The following is a 23,663-nucleotide window of genomic DNA, read 5'->3' on the forward strand; positions in this document are numbered from 1 at the left end:
AAAAGGGAAAACAACAAAAAAAAGACAAGCGACTGTTGGCTGGCTGCCTTCACCGGAACAAATTAACAAACAAACAAACAAACAAACACAAACGTATCCCCTGGGCAGAGGACTCTAAACTAGAACCCTCCCCCCCCACACACACACACCGAGTCCCCCTTTGTTATCCCACCGTCCCTCACAGCGGTCCCCCCACGCCCGGTCCCTAATATATTTCCCTCCCCCCTCACGCTCATCGACCGCGAGGCCCCACCACCACCGAGGCTCCCATTGTCGCCGAGGCCCACGTTGCCGCCGAGGATCGCGCCGCCGCCGAGTCCCCCGCTGTCGCCGAGGCACCCGCTGCCGCCACCGCTGAGACTCCCATCGCCGCCACCGCCGAGGCTCCTTCGGCCCAGACAGGCCTCGACGCCCGGCTTCTCCGCAGTCCGCTGGAAGGCCGGTGGGGCGGGTTGGGCCTGCCGGGGCACGTCCCGGTGTTCGGTCGTCGCTCCGGTCGTCGGCGGCGCGGTTTTTGGGCGCGCAGATCGGGCACGCGAGGCTCCCCGGGACACGCGTGTGTCCCCGGATTGAGCCGTTGTGAAAACTCGTATCCGGCAGATCTCTGGCCTTTCGCCCTGTCCATCCCATCTCTATTTCCGCTGTTATTTTCCTTTCACTCACTAAACATCCCCCTCATTCGCCCCATCAAAACCCCTATTTTTTCTACCCCGTTTTTCTCTTACTCCCATCTTCTCTCGCCATCCCCCCTGTTCTTTCCTATCCCTATCTCTATCCTTGACCCCTTTCTTTCTCGCTCTATCTTTTTCGTTCCCTCGCTCGCTCGCCCTACCCTGTCCCTCATTTCCTCTAATTCTCCTCTCTCTCCATCCCTGCATTCCTCTCATTCCGCCCCCCGCCCCTCGCTGCCATTTCCTTTACTCTGTTCTCTCACCCATCTTACCACTCTGTACCCCAGTAGCTCACATCGTCCCTTCTTCCCCATACCCCTTCACTCCCAGCCTCTCCCTCCCTTCCCTTTCCATCCCTCACTATCTCTCCTCGCTCACTCCCTCTCTCATCGCTTCACTCTCCCACTCATCCAACCCCACCCTTCCTCTCTGCCCAACCCATCTCTCAATCCCCTTTTCTATCCATTTTTGCTGTTCCTCTCAATCCTATCCCTCCCCTTCCTCTTGCTCTGTCTTCCATCTTTTTTATTTCTCTTACCTTCCTTCCTTCTGTATTACTTCATCTCTCTCTTCCTCTCCCTCTCCCCCATTCCCCCTGTCTCTCTCTCTCTCTCTGTCTCTTCTGTCCGTCCCTTTCACTCCCTTTCTTCCTTCCCTACCTCCTTTGGTCCCTCTAGCTCTCTCTCTTTCCCTTTCTCTCTCCCTCTTTCTGCCCGCACCCCCACCTCCTTCCTATCATCCTGACGTCACCCTGCCAGGCCGGCAGCCTGTTACAGCGCTGCTCCACGCTGGCCACAGCCTGCCTGCGCCCAATGAGTGGGCTGCTACATCCTCTTCCCCGCCCTCTCGCCCGCTGCTCTTCTCTCGAATCCTTGCTTCTGGGGCAATAGGAAACGAGCAGCTTCCATCGGAGAGCGGGAGGTGCCTGACTCCGGCCCCAGAATTCGTCTGTCTGCAGAATCATCGAACCAGCTGCCGGTAGGAGAGAGCGCCGTATCTCGTCTTTCCAATCTCCAGTGTGCATTCTTTATCTCTGTCATCGCCGCCCCTCTCCCCCCCCCCCCCCCCCCGCCCCATCTCTTTCTGATTGTCTCTCTCTCCCTACAATCTCAATATCTCCTTCTCCGTCCCTTCCTCCTTCTACCCCACCCCTTTCTCTCCTTATCTCCCGTTGTCTCCCCTTGTCCCGATATCTCCCTCATCGAAGGGCGATGCCCCCCGCCACCCTTCTCTCCATCTCCCTCACGGCAGAGGAAATAACTCGGCCGTGCAATACAGCGTGCTGCAGGGAGCTGGCTGCTTCCTTGAATGAAATTCCTTTCCGCTGCACAAGCTGACGCGGGAGTGAGCTGGCGGTGTCCTGGGGCGGAGGACGTGGGACGGGTGAAGAAGGTCCTGGGCCCGAGACAGAAAGCTTTCGGAGCGTCAGCGACTGACAAATCACGGCGTGCCTTTCTCTCTCTCTGCACGCATAAATGCACAGACACACAGCCACACAGGCAGAAGAACTGATTTCTCACACGATGGCAAACCAGAGCGTTGCAGATTGATTGTGTGCGCCGTTATTTGTGTGGGTCTGTATGAGAATGTCTGAATGTGTGTACGTGCGAGTGTGCGCTGCTCTGTGGGGTGAGTGACTGGCTGAGTGAGTGGAAAGAGAGAGAGAGAGAGAGAGAGAGAGAGAGAGAGAGAGAGAGAGAGAGACCACAAGTGTCTGAGTATGTGTCTGTGTGAGAATCAGTGTGTTAGTAGGTGCGTGTGCCTGCAATCTGACGCGCCTGCACCGTTCAGTCAGTGAGGCAGTGCGTGTGTGTGTGTGAGATGGGCTGGGCAGTAATGAGACGCCGGCTGTCTGTACCTGCGCACACCCACAACCCTTCGCAGCCGCTCCGCTCACACTTGTTTACAGCAGACTCTTAAAGTCACAGTCCTTCTGTGCAAGAGCGACACGATTTCATCACCTCCCAGTTGTCTGTCTCTCTCCGACATCCTTCCTGCTTCGTCCTACCTTTCTCTTTCTGTTGCTCTGTCCTCAACCCTCGCTCTCACTTCCCCTCTTTCTCATCGTCTTTGTTACCCGGTCACTTCCCCTGTCTATCACTCCGCCACTGTAATCTCTGTCATCACCCCCCATCCACTCTCCCAATCTCACTGCTAGTGATTAACCTGTTGTGTCCACATACCCCTCCTGTCGAACGGCCATCTCTCTGTTCCGCGAGCGCCAGGAATGATCGCAGCCACAACTGGTCCTTATGAGCTGGACCCGTCCTTCCATCGCACTTCCAGAAATAAGGAAGAGGGGACAAGAGAAGAGCGAGAGAATGACTTTAAAATTCCTTGCCTCCCATCCATATAGGGACATTTGTGTCTTGATATTCGTCTCAGGCCCTAACACCCTTCCTCATCTCTCCAGCCCCCTCCATCCTCTCCAAAAATATTACGCCCTCCAGTTCCCAACACCTTCCCCATCTTTTAAACCCCCACCACCACCAGCCCTCCAAGTTCTTCCCGTCCTCTGTAATGTCATCCAACAATCCACAGCTCTTTTGATTGAAAGGCAGAGTCCAGTGATAGTCCGCGTCTTTGGGCACCACACATGGTTTCTTGATATCTCCACTCCCGGTGTAATACTGCACTCCAGCTATGAACTCCTCCCTGCATATATAGTAGGCCCCAGTGTACTCCCCAGCCTTCTAAACTGACAGCTCTCCCTCTCTCACCATTCCCACTCCCTTGCCCATCTCCCTCAGTACCTTCCTCTCTCCCATTCTCCCCCCCCCTTTGACCCCCTCACTCCATCCCTTCTCTGTCCCTCACCACTCTCTCCCCAGCCCTCCACTCCCACACCACTTCCCCACCCTTTCTTTCCCATTCTACCCTTTGTCTTGCTCTCCCATCCATTGATCACACACGCCATGCACGCTATCCCTCAAGCTCCCACCCACTCCCTCCCACACCATTGTACACACTCCATGTGTCTTTCACACTTCCTCTCCAGCACCTATCTCCCATCCCTCGCTCACACCCCCCTCTTGCACCTACTCGGCCCCTTGCCACCGTACTAACCCCTCTTGTTCCCCATGCTCTCCCTCACTGTCCCCTGTTACTCCATCCCCTTTCTCTTCCTCTCCTCTCCCCCCACCCTCTCCCATTCCCATCCTCGCCCTATGCGCTTGAGCCAAGGCTATATGTTTTCATGTCATGGATGACTCAGATAACCTTGTGCAAAGTGAGATGTTGAGCTCACCGGAGTGCCAGGCATCCCTGGTGGAATCTGCGCCCATGGGCACCTCACATGGTTACTTGATATCTCCAGAGTAATACACCACACCCTCTCCAACTGAATTCCTCCCTGCATCTACAGTATACCCCACCCCCCCCCCCCAACCTTCAGAACTGACAGTTCTCCCTGTCCATGTAAACCTCTCCAGCCCATATAACCTTTCTATCTCTACAACCATCTCTTCCTTCTGTCACCCTGTCCTTAAACCCCTCACTATCTGTAGCCCCCTAGTTTCTGCATCCTCTTTCTTTCCGTAAACCCTCCTGCATTTCTTCCCTTCCCCTCTCCCCATCTCCTCGCCCGCTCTCCCTTCCACTCTCTCTATCCTCTCTTCCACTCCTCTCTACCAATAAGCACCCTCTTTCTCCCACTTCCCTCTCTCCCACCCTCTCTCCCTTCCCTCCCACTTCCCTTTACCATTCTGCACCCTTTTTCTTTCCCACCCATCCTTCCCACCCCCCACCCGCTCCCCAACATTTAGAAATGAAAGCTCTCCCTATCCATGAAAGCCACTCCAGCCCGTACAACCTTTCTATCCTAATAACAACCCCCCTCTATCCCAATAACAACCCCCTCCTTCTTCCCCCCTATAGACCCCCCCCCCTAACCCTGTAACCCTCCACCATTCCTACATCTTCTTTCTCGCTGCAAACCACCCTGCATTTCTCTGCAGCTGTCAACTGTGCCAGCAGTTCCCTGCATCCTGAGCTCTAAATTGCCCTCAGTAAACCTACTTCCCTCTCTTGGGCCTGCTTTCACACCCCACAGTGTTAACTTGTACCCTGGTCATCAGGACCAGGGACCAATCTGTGTTAGGAGCAGAGTTCACTATGGGGAGTCCTCGGATCCATGTCCATGGATTGCCCTTCATCTATTTTCACGTCTGTCAAACCATGTCATTACATTTTTAACTCTCCTACACAACTTCCCAGCTCCCTCCCAATTTCAATGCTCATCTTCTATTTCCCATTTGTTACCGCACCACCGCATCGTCTCTCAAAAATACACCATCTCTCCCATTCTCCTTTCGCCCACTACCCTCTCTCTCCTGGCCTCTACTCTCTCAAACTCCATCCATCTCATGGCCTTCTCACGAAACCCCTCTCTCTCTCCCATCCCAAACACCTCTCCCCAAACACCTCTCCCCCAATGCTCTCTCCTGACCCCCTCTCTTCCGACTGCCTCTCCCTTCCTCTTCCAAATCTCCTTTGCCTGAACCCCCCTCCCTGAACGCTCTCTCCCCAAACTCCTCTCTCCCAACCCGCATTCCAACCATCCCTCTCTGTCTCTACCGCTCCTCCTGACCTACTGTCCCTGCTCTTTCCCAATACCTCGATCCCATCCCCCTACCATTCCCTCCATCACAACCTCTCCATCAGCCCCTCCCATGCTCTCCCCACTGTCCCCACTGTGCCATTCACTCTCCATCCCATTCCTTCTCTCCTTCCCCCTCTCCTTTCTGCACCACCCCTCTAACCTTTCCCCACTTTCTCCCAATCTCCCTTCTCCCAGTCCCTCCTCTGACACATCTTGTGCTCCCTCCCTCGTTCTTCCACCTTACGCACCCCTACCCATTTCCTCCCACACCCTCTTTCCCACACAATAGACAATAGGTGCAGTAGGCCATTCGTCCTTCGAGCCAGCACCGCCATTCAATGTGTTCATTCACAATCAGTACCCCGTTCCTGCCTTCTCCCCATACCCCCTGACTCCGCTATCTTTAAGAGCTCGATCTAGCTCTCTCTTAAAAGCATCCAGAGAACCCTTTGTCCAGCTCCCCCTCTCATACACCCTCTACAATTCCTCTGTATCTACTCTCTTTTCCCCCTCCCAACACCTAACTCCTTTCTTTCCCATCTCTCCCTCCCATCTCTTCTGCCCCCAATTCTCCACTTCCCTCTCTCGCTCATTCCCTCCATCCCCATCCCCTCCCTGCCCCATCCCTTCTGTACCACACACTGTACCTGTCTCCACTCAATTTCTCACTCCCCTGCCCCTGCTCCCTCCTCTTACACAACTCGATCTCACGCACCAAACTCTCACTCTTCCATCCCTCGTACTCCCATCCACTCCCACACTCTTTCCCATATGCCTGCTGTCTCTCACACCCATCTCTCACACCTCCTGACTCACACCCACTCTCCCCTCTCAACACTCTCACACTCTCCATGCCTTCCCTCACTGTCCCCCGCTGACTACATCCTATTTCTCTCCCTTACTGTCTCTACCTCTCCCTCTTCCTCTCTCTCCCACTGTCATTTACCATTCTGCACCATATTTCCCCCACTACCCTTTCTCCCACCCCTCTCTTCCATTCCCCTCTCTCACGCGCCTACCCAAACCCCTATATTACCATTTTCCCAGTCCCTCGCCCACCTCTCCCACCCTTCGCCCCTCTCTCCCTCACTACCTGCTCTTCCTCGCCATTCTCTCCCTCCCTCTGACCCCCTCACTCCATCCTCTCCCTGTCCCTCGCCACTCTCTTCCACTCACCTTCACCATTCCTCACACTTTCTCTTTCCCACTCTCTATCCCACTCCTTGCTCGCCTACCCTTGCTCTCACACACCTCACTCCCACATACCTCACACACTACCATTCGCACTCCCTCCCACACCCTTACCTACTCCATATTTCCCACACGCCCTCTTCCACATCTCTCTCACACACCCCTCTCTTGGATCCACTCTCCCCTCTCCACGTACTACCTCCTCTCACTCCGCAGCTCTCCCTCACTCAGTCCCGTTCTCACTCCATCTCCTTTCTCTCCTCCTCCCTCCCCACCCTCTCCCGTTCTCTACCTCTCTTCGCTCTCTTAAGTGTGAACCACAGCTTGGTGTTTTCCTAAGTCAAAAATGACTCAGATAAGCCTGTGAAAAGTGAGATGTTGAGCTCACCAGGGTGCCAGGCATCTCTGCTGGAAACCTTGTCTCTCCAGCCCATTTAACCATTCTATCTCGATAACCCCCAATCCCATCCTTATGCCCCTCTACAACTCCCTATGTCTGTAACCCCTCACCGTTGCTACATCCTCCTTCTCTCTAAACCTTCCTGCATTTCTTCCTTTCCCCTCTCCCACTCCCCATCTCCTCTCCTTGCCATCCTTCCCTTTCTCTTCCACCCATCTGCCATTCTGCATGCTCTTTCCCTGCTCCCCTCTCTCCCATCCCTCTCTTCTCTCCCCTCTACCATTCTGCACCCTCTTTCTTCCCCACCCCTCCCCTTCCTCCCATTTCCCTCTCCCCATACCATCTCTCCTACACCCCTTCTATCTTACACCCGCTCTCCCCAACCCCCTCTCACTTCTCCCAAAATGTTCTCTCCCACCCCCTCTCTCTTTACTACCTCTCCCCCTCATTCTCTCCCTCTCTCTCCTCTCTCTGTCCCTCATCCCTCTCTACCATCCCTTCTTGCCCACTCCCCTCAAACCATTTCCCATCTTATCTTTCTCTCTCTCACCCCGTCTACTCCTACCCCAATCTCACATATCTCCCCTCCCTCCCTCCCTACCCCCTGCCCTTCCCTATCCTCTCCTCCCTTCCTCCCTTCCCACTGACCCCATCAATATACACCCTCCCGTCTCTCGTCCTCCTCTTCCTCCCCTATCTACCTCCCCTTCCCCATCTCCTGTCTACCATTCCCCACTGTCCCTTCCACTCCCCTCTCTCCCATTTCTCACTCTCCTAACCCTTCTGTCTCCACACTTCTACCTGGCCTCACCCAAACCCTTCTCTTGCACACCCCTCTATCTCACACATCCCCACCCCACCCCCTTTTCCCTCTCTCTCACACATCCGCCTCTCTTCATCCCCTTTCACATCCCCTCTCCCTTCTCTCCCACCCCCACTTGCCCTCACTGCCCCGTTTTGCTCCCCACACACTTCCTCCCAACCTCCTTCACCCTCACTCTGCCACTCTAACATTCCCTACCCACTCTCTCCCACTCCCCCCTACAATTCCCTACCCTCTCTCACACACATCCCTCACCCCCCCACAATTTGCTCTTCCGTCTCCCTCCCTCCCACCCCATCCCAATCCCTCTCTGTCCCATCCTCCCACACCTCTCTCCCATGTGGGATCCTTCCCACATTCACTCATTCTCCCTCCCGCACCCCTCTCCCACCTTCCCTCCCACACCTCCCTCTCCCACTCTCTTCACTCCAACTCCCACCACCTCACCCAAACCATTCCACACCCACGCCCCTCTCCCAAATATTCCCTTCTCCAAAATATCACCTTTCTCCCAACTACCCCACCATTAATCCTGCTCCCCAACTACCTGTCCCAATCACTCCACCTCTCCCCTCTGATCCAAACCCCTGCTCTCCTCCTTCTGCTAACCCTCTCCAAAACTCCCACTCCTAATCCCCACTCCAAATTCTGGCTCCCAACCCCTCTGTCAACCCCTTCTCCAAACCCCCACTCCCAATCTCCGGACCCCCTCACCTTGACCCTCTTTCCCTGTCAATGCTTTCATCCCTTCATTCCCACATCTTTCCCCCTCCACCATAGCCCTCTCATCCACCACCTCATCCTTTTTCCACAATTCCCCTGTCTCTCAACCCCATATTCTCCCATCCCTTTCACACTCTTGCATACTCTCCACAGCTCCTTCTCACACTCAATGCTCTCATCCCTTTTCTCCAACTCCTCCCCACACCCTCTCCCAATTATCACCTTCGCAATTACCTGCCCCCTCTCTCCCACACTCCAATCTCCCTGCACTGCCCTCCCACTCATTTCCACTCCACCTGATCTCCACCCCAACTATCCCCTCTCCCAACTACCCATACACTCTCGAATACCCATGCTCTGCCAACTACCCCCGCACTCCCAATTCTCCACAGCTCATCCCTCGCCACTCTCCCATGCCCCCTCACCCATGTCCCTCTGCACCCCTTCTCTTAACCCTCTCTCCCAACACCATTCTCAATCCCCTCGCTTCAACCCTTCCATCGCTCAGTCACTTTGTCCTCACACACTACTCTCCCAGAACATTTCCCTCAAAAACCCCTTCACCCCCAAGCCGCCTTCCCACCCAATCCACTTTCCCATCCAAACCCCCTCTCTCAGCACCCTCCTCACCTACACCCATTCTACAACCACACTCTCTCCTGCCACCTTCTCTCCCAGTCCCTATTCTCCCACCCCTTTCAATTTCTTACGCTCTCTTGCAACTGCCACTTTCAATGCTCTCAACACATTTCCCATTCCATGCCTGTTCACCACTCTCTCTAACCCTACCTATTCTCTCTCCCAACTCTACTTTATCTTCCTGCCCATTCTCTCCCTGCCCCCTTCCTCCCATATTCCTTTCACTCCCTCACAACCCATCTCCCCCACACCCTTTCTCAACACCTCTTCTCTGCCACAACTCTTCCAAACTACTTCTCTCCCACACATTCCCTCTCTCACACACTGTCTATCCTGTACACCCTTCTCTTCCACCCCAGTCCTATCGGTTTCCCATCCCTTTCTCTCTCCCCTCTTCCCCCCCTATCTCCAGCCCCATCTCTCTCACCCCATCTCCCAGACCCTTCCAACCCCTTCTCTCAAAAGCCCCCGCCTCCTCAAACCCCCTCTCTCCCAAAACACCTCCCAAACCTGCTCATCCCACACCCGCTCTCCTCCGAGGCCCCTTTGCCTCTCACACGCCCTTATCTTCCATACTGTTTCTCTTCCACACCATCCAGGCCTCTCTCTCTCACATCCCCTTCTCACTCTCCTCAACCACCACCCTCTTCCCTAGCCCCTTTCTTCCACTTTCTATCCCACAACACCTTCTATCCCACTCCCTTACACCCTCACTCTTCAGCCTTTCACTCTCTTACACATTTTTCCCAGCTCCCTTCCACTTTCAATGTTCTCAACCTTTGCTCACAAGTTCCCCTAACCCTAACCCACCACACCCTCTCTCCTCTTTTCAACCAATCTCCTCTCTCCTTCCCCTCTCTCCCTGCCCTTATTCATACTGTCCCATCTTCCTCACCCACTTCCTTCCCATGCACCCTTCTCTCTCACCCCGTATTTATCACTTCCATGCCATCTCTCCCTTTCTCATGCCCGTGTCCCTTGCAATGTCCTGTCCAAGACCCCTGACTCCCTCTCAACCCAGTCTCTCTTTTTCTCTCCCCATCTCTTCTCAATCCTTCTAAAACACAACCCCTTTCTGCTACACCACATCCCCACACTCCCTTCTATCCCACATTTTTCTCCCTGCTCTCCCACGCCCCTCTCTACAATTGCCCATTCAAGACTTTCTTTCCCACGTCCTTGCTCTCCCCTCTCTCTCACCCCTTTCTCCTATCACCCCTACATTTGCACCTCTAGACCCTCACACCTCTCCACTCTTGCAGCCACCCAAACCACCCCTCTCTCTCCCTCGAGATTCTCTCCCAAATCTCAGCTCATCTCCTCTCCCAATTCTCCCGCCCAGACTCCCTCCTCATCTCTACCCATCCTCTCTTGCACATCCCTTTCCTTCCCATGCCTTCCTCTTCACACTGGAGCACACTATCCCCTCTCTCACCTACCCACTCTCCCAACTATCTCTACTCCCCTGTCCCTTCTCACTCACACACCCACACTACTTCTTCCTCACACCCTCTCCCTCCCCATCTCCCCAACCCACCACACCACTCCCACCATCTTCTTCCACCACTCTTGCTCCCACCCCCCTCCATCTCTCCAAGCCATCTCCTTTACAACCTCTTCTCCACATACTCCCTCTCACCCACACCCTCTTCTCCTCCATACCCTCTTTCCAAAGCAACAACACACACATCCCATTCACTCTCTTACATACTCTCCCCAACTCCCTTCCAGTTTGACTGCTTCCGCTTCTCACCCAGTCATTCCCCTCCATGACACCCAACTAACCTCTCTCCCTCCACCCTCTTTCTGCTCCCCACCCCATCGCATTCTCCCCTCTCTTTCTCTTTCTCCCTCAGTGTCTCTCTCCCCTTCTCTTTCTCTGTCACTCCCCTCCATCTCTTTTCACCCTGTTTTTATCACTCCCATTCCCATCTCTCCCTTTCTCATGCCTGGGTCTCTTGCACTGTCCTGTGTCTTTCACCCCCGACGCTCTCTCCACCCAGTCTCTCTTTCTCTCTCTCCATCGCTCTCACCATGTCTACCTGTCTCCCTCCCTTGTCATTCCTGCATCTCGCCCATTTCTCCCTCCCACCCCATCTCTATCCTCCCATCTCTCCTCCCCGTTTCTCACCCCCCTGTCTCTTACCCCCCCCCCCCCCCCCCACTCTCTCTGCCCATCTATTTCCCCACCCCCTGCTCTCAACCCAGGGCTCTCTCCCACCCATCTTTCCCTGCATCACATCCATATCTCTCCCTCCTGCCTCTTTCTCTTCCCATCTGTCTTCCCTCATATCTCTGCCTCCCCATCTCTCGATTCCTCCCTGTCTCTTTCTGTCCCATCTCTCTCCCTCACCCCGTCTCTCTCCCCCTCTGACTCCCAACCCTGTCGCCCTCTCCCCCGTATGCATCTCTCTCTCCCCATGTCTTTCTCTCTGTCACCGTCTTCCTCTATTCTCTCTCCCCATCTCTTTCTCTGTCACATGCCCCTTTCTCTATCTCATTCTCTCTCACACCATGTCTCTCTTAAACCCCTGAATGTCTCTCAACCTGCAGTCTCACTCCCAATCTTCTCACTCTCTCTACACCCTGCCTCTTTCTCTCCCCATCTCATTCTACCCTTGTCTCTCCCTTTCATCTTTCTCTTGTCTCTCTTACCCTTCCCCGTCTACGACCTGTCTCCCTCTCCCACATCTCTCTGTTTCACTCCCCTTGTCTCTTTCCATCCCCTCTCCCTCCCTGTCTCTCCTTTCCCCTTCTCTTCCCCATCTCTCCTTCTCTCCCTCCCCATTATCTCCCTGTCTCTCTCTATCTCTCCCCTTTCCCTCTCACTCCCCATCTCTTTCTATCCACTCTTTTTTATCTCTCCAACCAATCTGTCTCTGACCCCAATATCTCTCATTCCCTCACTTTCACCCCTCTCTCCCTCACCACTTTCTTGCAGTCTTTATCTTTCTCGCCCCATTTCTCACTCTGCTCACCTCAGTATCCCACTTGCTTGTTATCCACCTATTCTCCCCATCCTAAGCACTAACTCCCATTTTATGTCCTTTTCTTTATTTCTGAATGTGCAGGCTTTGTTCAACTGTTTAATGGCTTTGCAGTTCCAGAACGTTCCATCCACTTCCTTTCGCCATCCGGAGAACTTCCTCTCCTGGCACATCCCCAGCCCAGACTGTACAGCAAAAACAATTACAGCAAAGACAGACAGAGAGGGAGAGAGAGAGAGAGAGAGCGACAGAGAGCTAGAGACAGACTGAGACAGAGAAACAGAGAGAGAAAGAGGGACAGGGAGAGAGACAGAGATGGGGAGGGGGAGAGAGAGGGGGCGGGAGAGAGAGAGGCAGAGAGAGGGAGGCAGAGAGGGGAGAGACAGAGAGGGACAGAGAGAGGCACTTGGAAACAGGAGAGAGAGTGACAGAAAGGAGGCGGTAGAGATGGGAGAGGCAGAGACAGAAGGAGCGAGAGAGAGAGATAGAGGGAGAAAGAGACCGAAGGGGACGGGGAGTAAGTGGTGAGAGAGGAGAGGTGAATGAAGGGAAGAGAAAAGGAGAAAGGGGAGGATGGAAGGAGGAGAGAGGGGGGGAACAAGAGAGGGCGAATGGTGGAGTGGGGGTGGAGGAATAGTCAGGTGCAGGGGTGACTTGACTGAGAGGGATTGGTGTGCTGAGCCTGTCACTGACTCAGGCCCGGATCTGCTGAATGATCTCATTGTCTGTGGTCTCAGCAGGAACTCTTGGTCTCCTCGCCAACCACGGGACCAGCGACTGCTCTTCCGACGCACCACTTCCCTCTTCTCCCCCTCCTCCTCCTTTCACCATCCCACGCCCAACCCCCATCCTTCCAGCCCGACATCCAAACAACCCGAACAATGGCCACGGGATTATCTCATTTGCAGCCAGCTCTCCGACATCCAATGGGTGAAACGGCTGAAATCCAGCCGGAAATCACTGCACCAGCTGGCAAAGCTCGGCCAAGTAACAGACTGCAACGTAGCTTGAGGGGGGGGGGGGGGGGGGGGGGGGGGGAGGAAAGTGGAATGGGTGCGAAACGGGCCTGGGACAGTGATAACAGACATGACGACAGATCCCCGGGAATGTGTTACATGCTGCGATCTATTCGAGAGTTTCGGGGGTTTATATATATATATAGATTCTCCCAGATCTCTGAATTACAATTCCTATCTATAGGAATTGTAATTCGGAGATCTGGGAAAGTTACAGATGGGATCTTTGGACTCTAGACCTTTCGACTGAAAGGTTGTTTCCATGCCGTATCTCTCTGTGACTCATTTGGCACAGATTCTCTGTGACTCCATTCGGCCCAAGCTCTCTGTGTGGGCTTCAGACTTTAGAGTTACAGCCCGGAAACAGCCCCTTTGGCCCACTGTGTCCACGCCGACCAGCGAACACCCCAGACACTAGCACTATCCTACGCAATTTTACGTAAGCCAATTAAGCCACAACCCTGTACGTCTTTGGAATGTAGGAGGAAACCTAATGTAACCTAAACTTGGGTTCTAATGTTGGGATTAAGGGTTTGATACATAGGAATAACAGATCCCTGGAAGTGAATTACAGGCTGTGATCTGATGCAGCAGGTTGGCTGTTTATGTAAAGAATAAAAGATCCCCATGAGCCTGTCGCAGGCATAAATCTAATTGAGAGGTTCAGGGGTTTATATATATAGATTTACCAATCCTGGGGAGTTAGGATTTGGAATTTAACGGAGGAGTTCAGAGGTTGGTACAAAGAATAACAGATCGCCAGGAGTACGTTACAGGCTGGAACTGCTCTCTGTGCTGCTGTCAGTCAAGCTTGCCTGTTCAAGAGGCTTCTTTCAAGCGTGGTTGAATGTAAGTGGTGTTTTGCTGTGGGACAGGACACTCTCAGAATGTGAACAAGCTCTGCGAATCTGCTGCAGGCTCCGCCAGGGTCCAGTCTGGTTAACCCATTCTGGCTGAGAACTCAGTGGTGAGAGGAATCCTTGTCCTTCCCAATGCACGGATATAGACCTCGGGTTGGCTTCAGCCTCCCTTTAGCGAATACACCCCTCCTCCACACTCACAGCTACCGTCATTAGGGCTGGACCCCAGGCCTCTCTCTCTCTTGGTCTGGGCCCCAGGCTGCTCCCTGGGACATGGCTCCTGGCCCCTCTCTCTGCGACCAGACACCAGGCCTCTCCATTCTCTGGCCTTGCCACCCCACTCTGGGATGGGGCCACAAGCCTGAAGCATCTCCCTCTCTGGGACAGAGCCCCAGACCTTCCCCATATCTGAACTGAGCCCCAGACCAGCTACCTCTTTGTAACCAGTCCATGTACTTTCCCTGCTTGGTTACCCTTCGACTAGTACAGGGCCTGGGACCCAGCCTCTCTCTCTGGGAACTGGCCCCATGCCTCTCCCCTCTGAAATAGGGCCCCAGACCTCTCTGGAACCAGTCTCTATACTCTCCCTGCTTGGTTGCATTCTTGGCCAGAAATCCATTCTGCCACTGGCCTGTACCTCTCATGGGTTGGCTTTCCAGCTTCCCTCTCCTCCCACCCACACATCCATTCTTTCCTATCACTTCTTTTCAGAAATTCGGTCAGGTGCTCGGGCTTGGAATGCAGTTGGCCAGATCGGCTGACTCCAAATGGTTACTGTAGCAACCTGTCCCCAAGCACCACAGGAAAGCCTTGTTGTCAAGGCAACAGGAGGCTGGATGTGGGATCATTGGTTGGTATTGTGGGGGTGGGGGAGTGATGGGATCATCTCATCTGGGTGGAGAGCGCTGGGGACGGAGAGTGGGGGAATGGTCTGTGGGAACAGGGCTATTACAGCCTTTGATGGAGGAAAGGAGGGGTGGGTGGAGGATGAATTGGGGAGAAAGGAGGAGAGGGATGTGGGAGGGGAGAATAGGCATGGAGTAATGAGGTGGGAGTGGGATTGTTTGGAGGAGGAGGGGAATAGAGGGGGAAGTAGGTTGAACGGGGTGGAGGTGAGAGTGGAGGGTGGAGGATGGTAGGATGAATGGGATTAGGTGGAGTAGGGGAATGGAGGGGGAGGAATGTTGAATGGGAGTGGAGGGTGCTTCACCCTCTCGCTTCACCCTCTCTTCTCCACAGCTCTCCCTACTTCATTCAATTCTACTCGACCTCCTTGCCCAACTTCCCCAACACTCCAACCTGCTCATCCATCCCTCTCCCATATTCCTCCAATCCTCCTTCTGCAACTGAAAACATCACTTCCCCACTCTCCTCCTCTCTAGACTACACCCACCTCCTATTTCTCTTTCATCCCTCTCTGTTTCTCTCCTTCATCCATAATATTCCTCACATCCTACCCCCTTTCTCGACCCTCCTTTAACCCACTCCATCTCTCTAACTCCCCCCTTCTATTCTATCCTTGTCTAGCATTTCTTTCTTTCTCTCCTTCCTAGTCTCAACCTCCCTCTTCCCCTCCCACCTCAGGTCTACCCTCCCCTGAGTCTTCCCCTCTTTCTCCTTCCCTCTCCAGTCTATCACCCCAAAACTGGTCTACCCTCTCCATTGTCTGACTCCCTAGGTCTCCCCTCTCTCTCCCTGCCTCTCTAATGCTCTCTCTCTCTCTCCATCCCTCCCTCCTCCTATCACTCCATTTACAGACCATGACTGACACCATCCCAGGTCAGTTTGCCACACTGCTGGAGGAGATCTCGGCCAACATCACGTCGGAGGATCTGGCCCAGCTGAAGCTGGCCTGCAAGGAAGACATCCCGAGTGACAAGAATGAGGAGCTGACTGGCTGCAATGAGTGGTTCAGCTTCCTCGAGAAACACGACAAGCTCTCCAAAGGTAGGAGCCTTGCCCAGATCTGCCCCATTCCCCCATACCTCACCAATGTCACCCCTTCCCCATTAACCTCCAACCCTCCCCACGTCAAATCCTTGCACAAAGCCCTTCCGCCAGACCATCACGGTACATTGGCTAAACCAGGCGGCAAGGACTGCGATCCTATCCTGGACCTTTTATTTCCCCACTGGAGCCTCGTCCCCACCTCTCACTGATGCCACACTATCTCTTGTGCCTCAACATCTTCCCCAACCCCCAGTTCCTCCAGTCTGTTAGACCAATCGATCCACTCAGACCAGTCTTGCCATTAAAAGGCACAAATTGGTGGAATACCACAGCGGGTCAGGCAGCATCCCTGGAGAACATGGATAGGTGACATTTTGAGTCAAGACCCTTCCAGCAATTTGTCTTTCCTTGGCAAACTAGCATCTGCAGTTCCTTGTTTCTGCCTTGCCATTCAACATGACCATGGTTGATGTAAGTTGGCCTCAACTGTACCTGTTCCCCATTCCCCTCTGCTCCTCTGTCCATGAAATATTTATCGACCTCCATTTTAACTATGGAGCATCGAACTGTGCAACACTGAAACTGACCTATCAGCTCACAATGTGTGTGAATATAATGCCAAATTAAATATAATCGCCTCATAATCCATATTTCTCCATTCCATGCACATCCATGTGCCTATTGAAAAGCCTGTTGAATGCCAATACAGTATCTGCTTCCACTCCCTCTCCTGGCAGTGTTCCATGCACCCACCAATTATGTGTAAAAAAGAATTTGACCCACACATCTTTCATTTTTCAGTCTCTGAGCTGAATGCTATGCCCTCTAGTATTTGACATTTCCACCCATGGGAAAAAAAGGTTCTGCCTGTATTCCATATCTATGCTTTCATCAAGGTTCCTCTCTTGCATCTCTCAGTAACATGAGATGGATCCCATCAGGCCCTGAGGATTTAACCTCCTTAATGCTCAAGAGTGTCAACACCACTTCCTTTTTTTATCTGAAAATGCACTGTATATTGGTATATCCCACATTGATCTCAGTTTTCTCCATTACCTCCTTTGTGAATACAGATGAAAAGTACTAATTTAGTACCTCGCCTACATCCTCTGACTCCAAGAATGAATTCCCTCCTTTATCCTTGAGTGATCCTATCTTCTCCCTAGTTACCCTTTTGTTTATAATGTATGTATAAAAGCCTCGGGATTTTTTTGAATCCAAGTTGCCAATGACATTTCATGGCACCTTCTGGCTCTTCCAATTCCCTGTTTGAGTTCTTTCCCTGCTTGCTCTACATGTAGATGATGCATATTTAGTTTTCAAAAAGGCAGTTGGGAAGATGTCACAAAGAAGGTTGGTGCATAAATTAAAACCCTATGGTGTTGGAGGATGCGTGTTAAAATGGGGCAGCATGGTGGCGAAGCAGTAGAGTTGCTGCCTTACAGCGTCAGAAACCACGATTCAATCTTGTCTGTATGGAGTTTATATGTTCTCCCCATGACCTGTGTGGGGTTTTCTCCGGGATCTCCGGTTTCCTCCCACATTCCAAAGAGGTACAGGTTTGTAGGTTAATTGGCCTGCTATAATTGTAAATTGTCACTAGTGTGTGCAGGATAGTGTAAGCGTGCGGGCAATGCTGATCGGCTCAAACTCAGTGGACCGAAGGGCCTGTTTCCAAACTGTATCTCTAAACTAAACTAAAAAAAAAATAGAAGTAAATGGATTAAAAACTGGCTGTCATGGATAATGAAGATTGGGATAAATGAGTCCTTTTCAGGTTGGAAGGAGTTAACTGGTGGAATACTGCAAGGATCAGTTCACAATTGTTCACTAGTTTACAATAATGACCTGGAGGAAGTAAGCGTTCCGAATTTGCTGATGATACAAAAGTTTGCGGAAGGCCAAGTTGTTACTGAGGATGTTGTTATTCCTCTGTGAGATTTTGATTTGGTGATTGGGTGAAATTCTGCCAAATGTGCTTTAATAGGGGGGAAGTGTAATGTTGTGCACTTTGGTAAGAGGAAACAAAAAGTGCATTATTTGTCTAAATAGAGAGAGACAGAAGTGCCTGAAGTTCAGAGGAGTGCAAATGCAGGCAAGTTCAACAAGCAGAGTCAGACAGCGCAGAAACAGGCCCTTCAGCCCAACTCATCCATGCCTGCCAAAACGCCCCATCTAAACTAGTCCCATTTGGCCCATATCCCTCTGAACCTTTCCTATCCATGTATCTATCCAAGTGTCTTTTAAATACTGTAATAGTACTTACCTCAACTACCTCCTTTTGCAGCTCATCACATATACCCAACCTGCTCTGAATGAAACATTTTTCCTCTCGAGTTCCTATTCAATCTTTCCCCTCGCACCATAAACATGTGATCTCTGGTTCTTGATTTCCCTACCCTGTTTAAAAGATTCTGTACATTCACCTCATCTATCCCTCTCATGATTCTATACACCTTGATAAGATACTAAAGGCATTTAAGAAGATAAACAGCATTTTGTTCTTCATTGCAAAGAAATTGGAGTTTAAGAAAAATGGGGGTTTATTGCATTTAAGGTAAGGCCACAGCTGAATATATGCATAGTGTTGGTCCCCTTACCTAAAACAAAGATATATTGATATTGGAGGCAACAAAAAATGACATTTACCAGATTAGCCCCTGGGGTGAGAGGGTTGTCCTATATTGAGAGGCAGGACAGTTCGGGTTTGTATTCCTTGGAATTTACAAGAATGAGGGGTGACCTTATTCCAAACAAACAAGCTCCTAAGCTCGAAAACCTCACTTGGCTGGTGGTGAGAGGCCTTCCCAGTCAGATTCTTCACGTACCGCCAGAGTCCTACGACAAATGGAGAGGAAACAATTGCCCACCTCTTCGCAGAGCGTAGATTTGCAAAGAGGGTCCAAAGAATGATGCAAGTGTGTCTTTGTCACAGTTCATCCCAAGCAGATCTGTATCAGAGGATTCTCTGATTTACGGGCTGTTCCCAGGGACACATTTGGAGAAGGACATCAAATGCTGCTGGAAGATCATCAACTTGGTGAAAAAAAGCTCTTTGATCAGCAGGAAACTTGCTGACCTCTCAGCACAGCGAGGTCCGACAGGGAATGTTGCTGACTGGCTGGGGTATGTGCTGAGGGATGCACTGAAACTTGGTGCAGCCAATGCCAAGGCTCAGTGGGGGAGGACCACAGTCTAGGGTATTTCCACTGCTGAACATTGAGGGGCTGAATCCAGTGAGGACACCCCTCAAACAAGGGAAGAGATATCACCCCAGGGAACCACATGAGTGGTAAGGGTGTTTTGTTTAAAGATACGTGCAACTATGACACTAATGAATGTATAGAAGCTGAGAATGTATGATTTTTTTGCGCAAGTTTGGTTAGTTTTTGTTAGGAAAAATATAAGTGCCTAAGGGGGCTTGAAAGGGTAGATGTGGGGATGTTTCTACAGGTGCAGAATCAAGAACAAGGAGAGCATTCAAGAGTGTATAGTGTTTAATTGTCATATGTACTGAATAGAGAACAATAAACTTCTTACAAGATAATGGGCTGTAGAAGTGAGGTGTGTAAACATGTTGTCTTGCAGAGGGTGGTGAATCTCTGGAACTCTCTGCCATGGCAGATGGGGGCCAGATCATCAGGTATCTTGTGTACAGTTCTGTCACCCTATTACAGGAAGGATATGAAGGCTTAAGGGCATATTGGATATGAGTAGAGGTTGGAGAAACTTGGATTTTTTTTTACTCTGGAGCATCAGAGATTGTGGGAAATTTATAAAATTACGAGAGGCATGGATCAGGTCGACAGTCAGAACATTCTTCCCAGAGTAGAAATGCGACAGACAAAAGGCCATCGCTTCAAGGTCAGAGATTGGATGTTTAAAGATGTGCAGGGCAGTTTTATAACACATAGTGGTGGGTGCCTGGGAAGTGCAGAGGTGATGATAGAAGCAGATACAGTCACGGCCGTTGTGAGGCTTTAAAATCGGCAAATAAATATGCAGGGATGCAGGTTCTCCTCTATCAACTCTCCCTATCACATCATGAAAGAATTGGACCACATTGGTCATACAATATGTATCTTTTATAAAACCATGTTGGCCAGTTTTCGTTATATTCAGATTTCCAAATTGATTATTTCCACTTTGATTATTGACAACAGCAATAATAGATGTTAAGTTCCCTGCCTTTTGCCTTTCACATTGGCTGCTTCCCAATCTTCTGACAGCCATCTGGAGTTTAGCAAGTGATGAAAACTTTCATCTGATGGGTCCACTATTTATGCAACTACTTTCTCAACTTCAAATATGAAGCCAACTAGGTTCTGCCAACTCGTCTACCTTTAGCCGCCTGAGTTTGTCCAATACTTTATCCCATTATTGGGACTTTTGTACCTTATACCATAGTCAATTAGTCCATCTGATATCTGAGATATTAGCAACGTCCTCTGCAGTGCAGACAGATGACAAGACATTATTCAACATTTCTGCCAACTGCGGATTGTGCCTCGTTATCACGGAATCCCACTTTTTGACTGGGATAAGTTCTTGCAGAGCATTTTGGACCAGCTGCTTGAAGATCTGTCGTTGTTCCTCCACAGAGCTGTCTCTAAGCTTGTTTACCCAGTCCACCTGAGCCCAACACTTCCCTCATGACTTTATAATTGTCTTTATTTAAATTAAAGACGCTGGTTATAGTCCCATGGTGTTCATCTTCAAATTGCATTTAGAATTCTAATATGTTGTGGTCACTACCGCCAAGTGGATTTTTAACCACAAGATTAATCCCTCCTTACAGAAAGTCAAATCTGAAATAGCCCTCCCCTAGTGAGTTCCACATTGAATCGATCTGAAAAGCAAACCGTAATGCACTCCACTAATTATTCTACTTGCCACTTTGGTTTGTTAAATCAATACATAGATGAAAGTCTCCCATGATAATTTCAGTCACGTTCAAACACGCCCCTAATATTTTTCCATTTATGCCCATTCCAATTGAGTCAAATCAAATTCACCATCATATCCACAAGTAGGGTGATGTACAAGTACAATAAAAATTCTTGCACCACTCAGACCACCACTAATGGCTTCCCGCCCCTGCTATTCATGATCTCAACCAAATTGATTCGACATCACTATCCACAGCCTTCACAATCGCAACTCAGTCCTGATGTGATACCTTCCTCGATTAACACCACCACCCCAGCTCATTCCCTTCTGGCCTGTTGTTTTGGAACAGTGTACAACCTGCAATATTGAGCTGCCACATTTCTGTAATAGGTTTGATATCATACTCCCAATTTGCCCCTATCCCCAGCCAAAGTCAGAACCACCTCACAACCCTCAACCATCTTCCCTGATTTCTCCATTGGTTATTGGCACAACTCCATGGTCAACTCACACAGGCCTGTGGGCATGACTGGGCTTAGAAGCCTGAGATTTTTCCCAGTCCCTAACTAATGGTTTTGGTTTATTATTCTTATATGTACCAAGATATAGTGAAAAACCTTTTGTTTTCACTTACTTGGCATTACAGTTGAAACAAAACTCATTGACCTAATTTCCAATAACAACAAAATAATTATATGTAAGCTCTGCATTAAGTTTTATGGACAGGGCGAGGCCACCATTTAATCACCCCCACCCCACCATCCTCTGCGCCAGCTGCTCGGGAGCAGGCCCTGTTCAACTGGTTAATCCAATGCAGATATTTAGACCCATATAGGATTGAAGATTTGGAACCTCCAACCATGGTCCAGACTACTGGGACTTTTCACCATCCCTGCACCTTATCAATACCGATACGTTTCCATTGAACTCAACATCCCACCATTCCCAAAACCTTGTTGACCCATCTTCCAACTTCACTTTGGTTCATCTTCAGCTTCCCCCTCCTCTCAGCAACCCCCCCCCCCCTCTTTACCTACACATTGATGTAACAGGCTTCTGCTTGCATGGCAGACAACCTCTCATACATCGAACACATATTTGAGATGTCCAGGCGGCCAGACCTCCTGACCATGGTGATCGACTACAGGACCAAGGTGCTGAACATCTCAGAGGACGAAGAAGTGGACTCCAAGTTTACCCGAATCCCCAGCGCTGTCAAGTACAAAGGTGAGAATCTAATGTGGAGGGGAGATAATGATCTAGGAAAACCCAACCCTTTTCAGTAGGTTGGTCCCATCTCTGCGAGTCGACCAACACCCTCCTCCCACCCTGGAATCTGTTGTCCTGCACGTTCAGGGTTCAACCCTAGGCCCAGGGTACAGACAGTGTGGAGTCCCAATGGTAACGTTGGAAGCTTTTGTGTTTGGAGAGTGGGAGGGCCCCCGAAGATTTGAGGTGCTTGGTAGGTATCTCCTTGGTTTTTGGGAATTAGGGATAAGAGGACCCTAGTCATTGGGAGGGCAGGGGGTCCCCATTGATATGTGGGGTGGATGTGGGTTCCAGGGAGAGGGATGGAGATGAGCAGGGTGCCACATGGTTTGGGAGCAAGGTGAATAAATTGGGCCCGAGTGTTTGGGAGGGAGAGGAGGGTTCTCCGGGGCTTGGGTGGGAAGGGAAGGAATTGGGGTCCAGTTTGGGATGGAATGTAGCAGAGCGGAATACTTTCCAGGGATTGAGAGGGAGGGGAGGCGTCCTCTGCAATCCATGGACCAGGGGTGAGACAAATTCTTCTGTTCCCTCCTACAGACATTCTCCGGCAGCCTTCAGAAGATGAGATCATCAAACTGAAGCTGCCACCCAAGAAGGCCTGAGGCCTGGCTGGAAGTGGCCCTGGAGCAAGCGAATGGGGAGTGAGAGCGTGTGCGCGAGACAGTGGGGAGGGGAGAGAATCCGCGCCCAGTGATAGTGTTTGTAACAAAACCCCCCCCAGTAACATTTAACCTGTAACTTTTGCAAAACCCCCACCCACCACCATACACCGTGATATGTTGTGTCGTGTTACCGGGATCTTTCCGTACGTCTGAAGCCTGGTGCCCTGCCTCCTCAGTGGGGGGGGGGGGGGAGGGTTGCAACAACCTCACTACCCCTCCCAACCCTGTCCATCTCCTCCTGAACTCTATGCAAATTCTGAGACACAATGTGGGGTTCAACCACACCTCACTGTCTACTTATACCCCATCCCCAGGCAGCACCCTAACCCCCTCCTTCCCCACCAGCCCGGCCGACGGAGGTCGGGGGTCATGCCACGGGAAGCTCAAAGCCAAACTAAGGGCCGTTACCGAGCGGGTAAGGGGGTGGACATGGGCTCAGGTCTGGTCTCCTTTGGGAAGTGGACCCAGAGGAGAGATGAGGGCAGGTCAGGACCCTGGGGAGGATGGTCCCCCCGCTTACCTGGGCTAGGGTAGATGTCCAAAACATTTGGTGCGCTATCTAAAAGTAAGCAAAGGCCTTTTAGGGATCAATGGGGCACGGGAAGTAAAATGGTTGCCGGTTGGCAGGAGGTGGTGGAGAGTCCGCAATCTTTGCTGGTCAATGCCTCCTGAGTAGTAAGTGGGTAGGGAGGTGAGACAGCACACTAGCATTACACCAACCTACATCCACTTGGCAATGAATCTGGAAAGCCTTAACCACGACCTCATGCCTTCCCTTGTGCCCCTTCCCCGAGGGCAAAAGAGGCAAGACAGCCATAGTGTAGGCTGTCCTGGGCCCAGGCTGGAAGGACGGGGTGGGGATGGGCAGGGTCCCGGCACCACGTTCCCGCTAACCCGCCGATTAACAGCCTTTACCAGCCATCTGTGTACGAATCGCTGAAACATTAATGGAGTGTGTCATTAAACACGTCGTGCACCGAGA

General features: G+C 51.4%; 1 protein-coding gene across 1 annotated transcript; it reads left to right on the forward strand.

Annotated features, from left to right (window-relative positions):
• Nucleotides 1-1,501: 1,501 nt before the first annotated feature.
• On the forward strand, nucleotides 1,502-23,663 carry pea15 (proliferation and apoptosis adaptor protein 15). Its single transcript, XM_078420764.1, has 4 exons — nucleotides 1,502-1,649; nucleotides 15,668-15,857; nucleotides 21,822-21,977; nucleotides 22,557-23,663. Exons 2-4 carry the CDS (start codon nucleotides 15,671-15,673, stop codon nucleotides 22,619-22,621), a joined length of 408 nt encoding a protein of 135 aa, XP_078276890.1. The 5' UTR covers nucleotides 1,502-1,649; nucleotides 15,668-15,670; the 3' UTR covers nucleotides 22,622-23,663.

Source organism: Rhinoraja longicauda, chromosome 24 (genome assembly GCF_053455715.1).
Source record: "Rhinoraja longicauda isolate Sanriku21f chromosome 24, sRhiLon1.1, whole genome shotgun sequence".
Taxonomy (NCBI): Eukaryota; Metazoa; Chordata; class Chondrichthyes; order Rajiformes; family Arhynchobatidae; genus Rhinoraja; species Rhinoraja longicauda.

What these genes read in the sequence shown, in the direction of transcription:
- pea15 (XM_078420764.1), top strand. Translation starts at nt 15,671, where the DNA reads ATGACTGACACCATCCCAGGTCAGTTTGCCACACTGCTGGAGGAGATC. An exon ending in ACACGACAAGCTCTCCAAAG is followed by an intron (nt 15,858 to 21,821) that starts GTAGGAGCCTTG and finishes CTTGCATGGCAG; the next exon opens with ACAACCTCTCATACATCGAA. An exon ending in CAGCGCTGTCAAGTACAAAG is followed by an intron (nt 21,978 to 22,556) that starts GTGAGAATCTAA and finishes TCCCTCCTACAG; the next exon opens with ACATTCTCCGGCAGCCTTCA.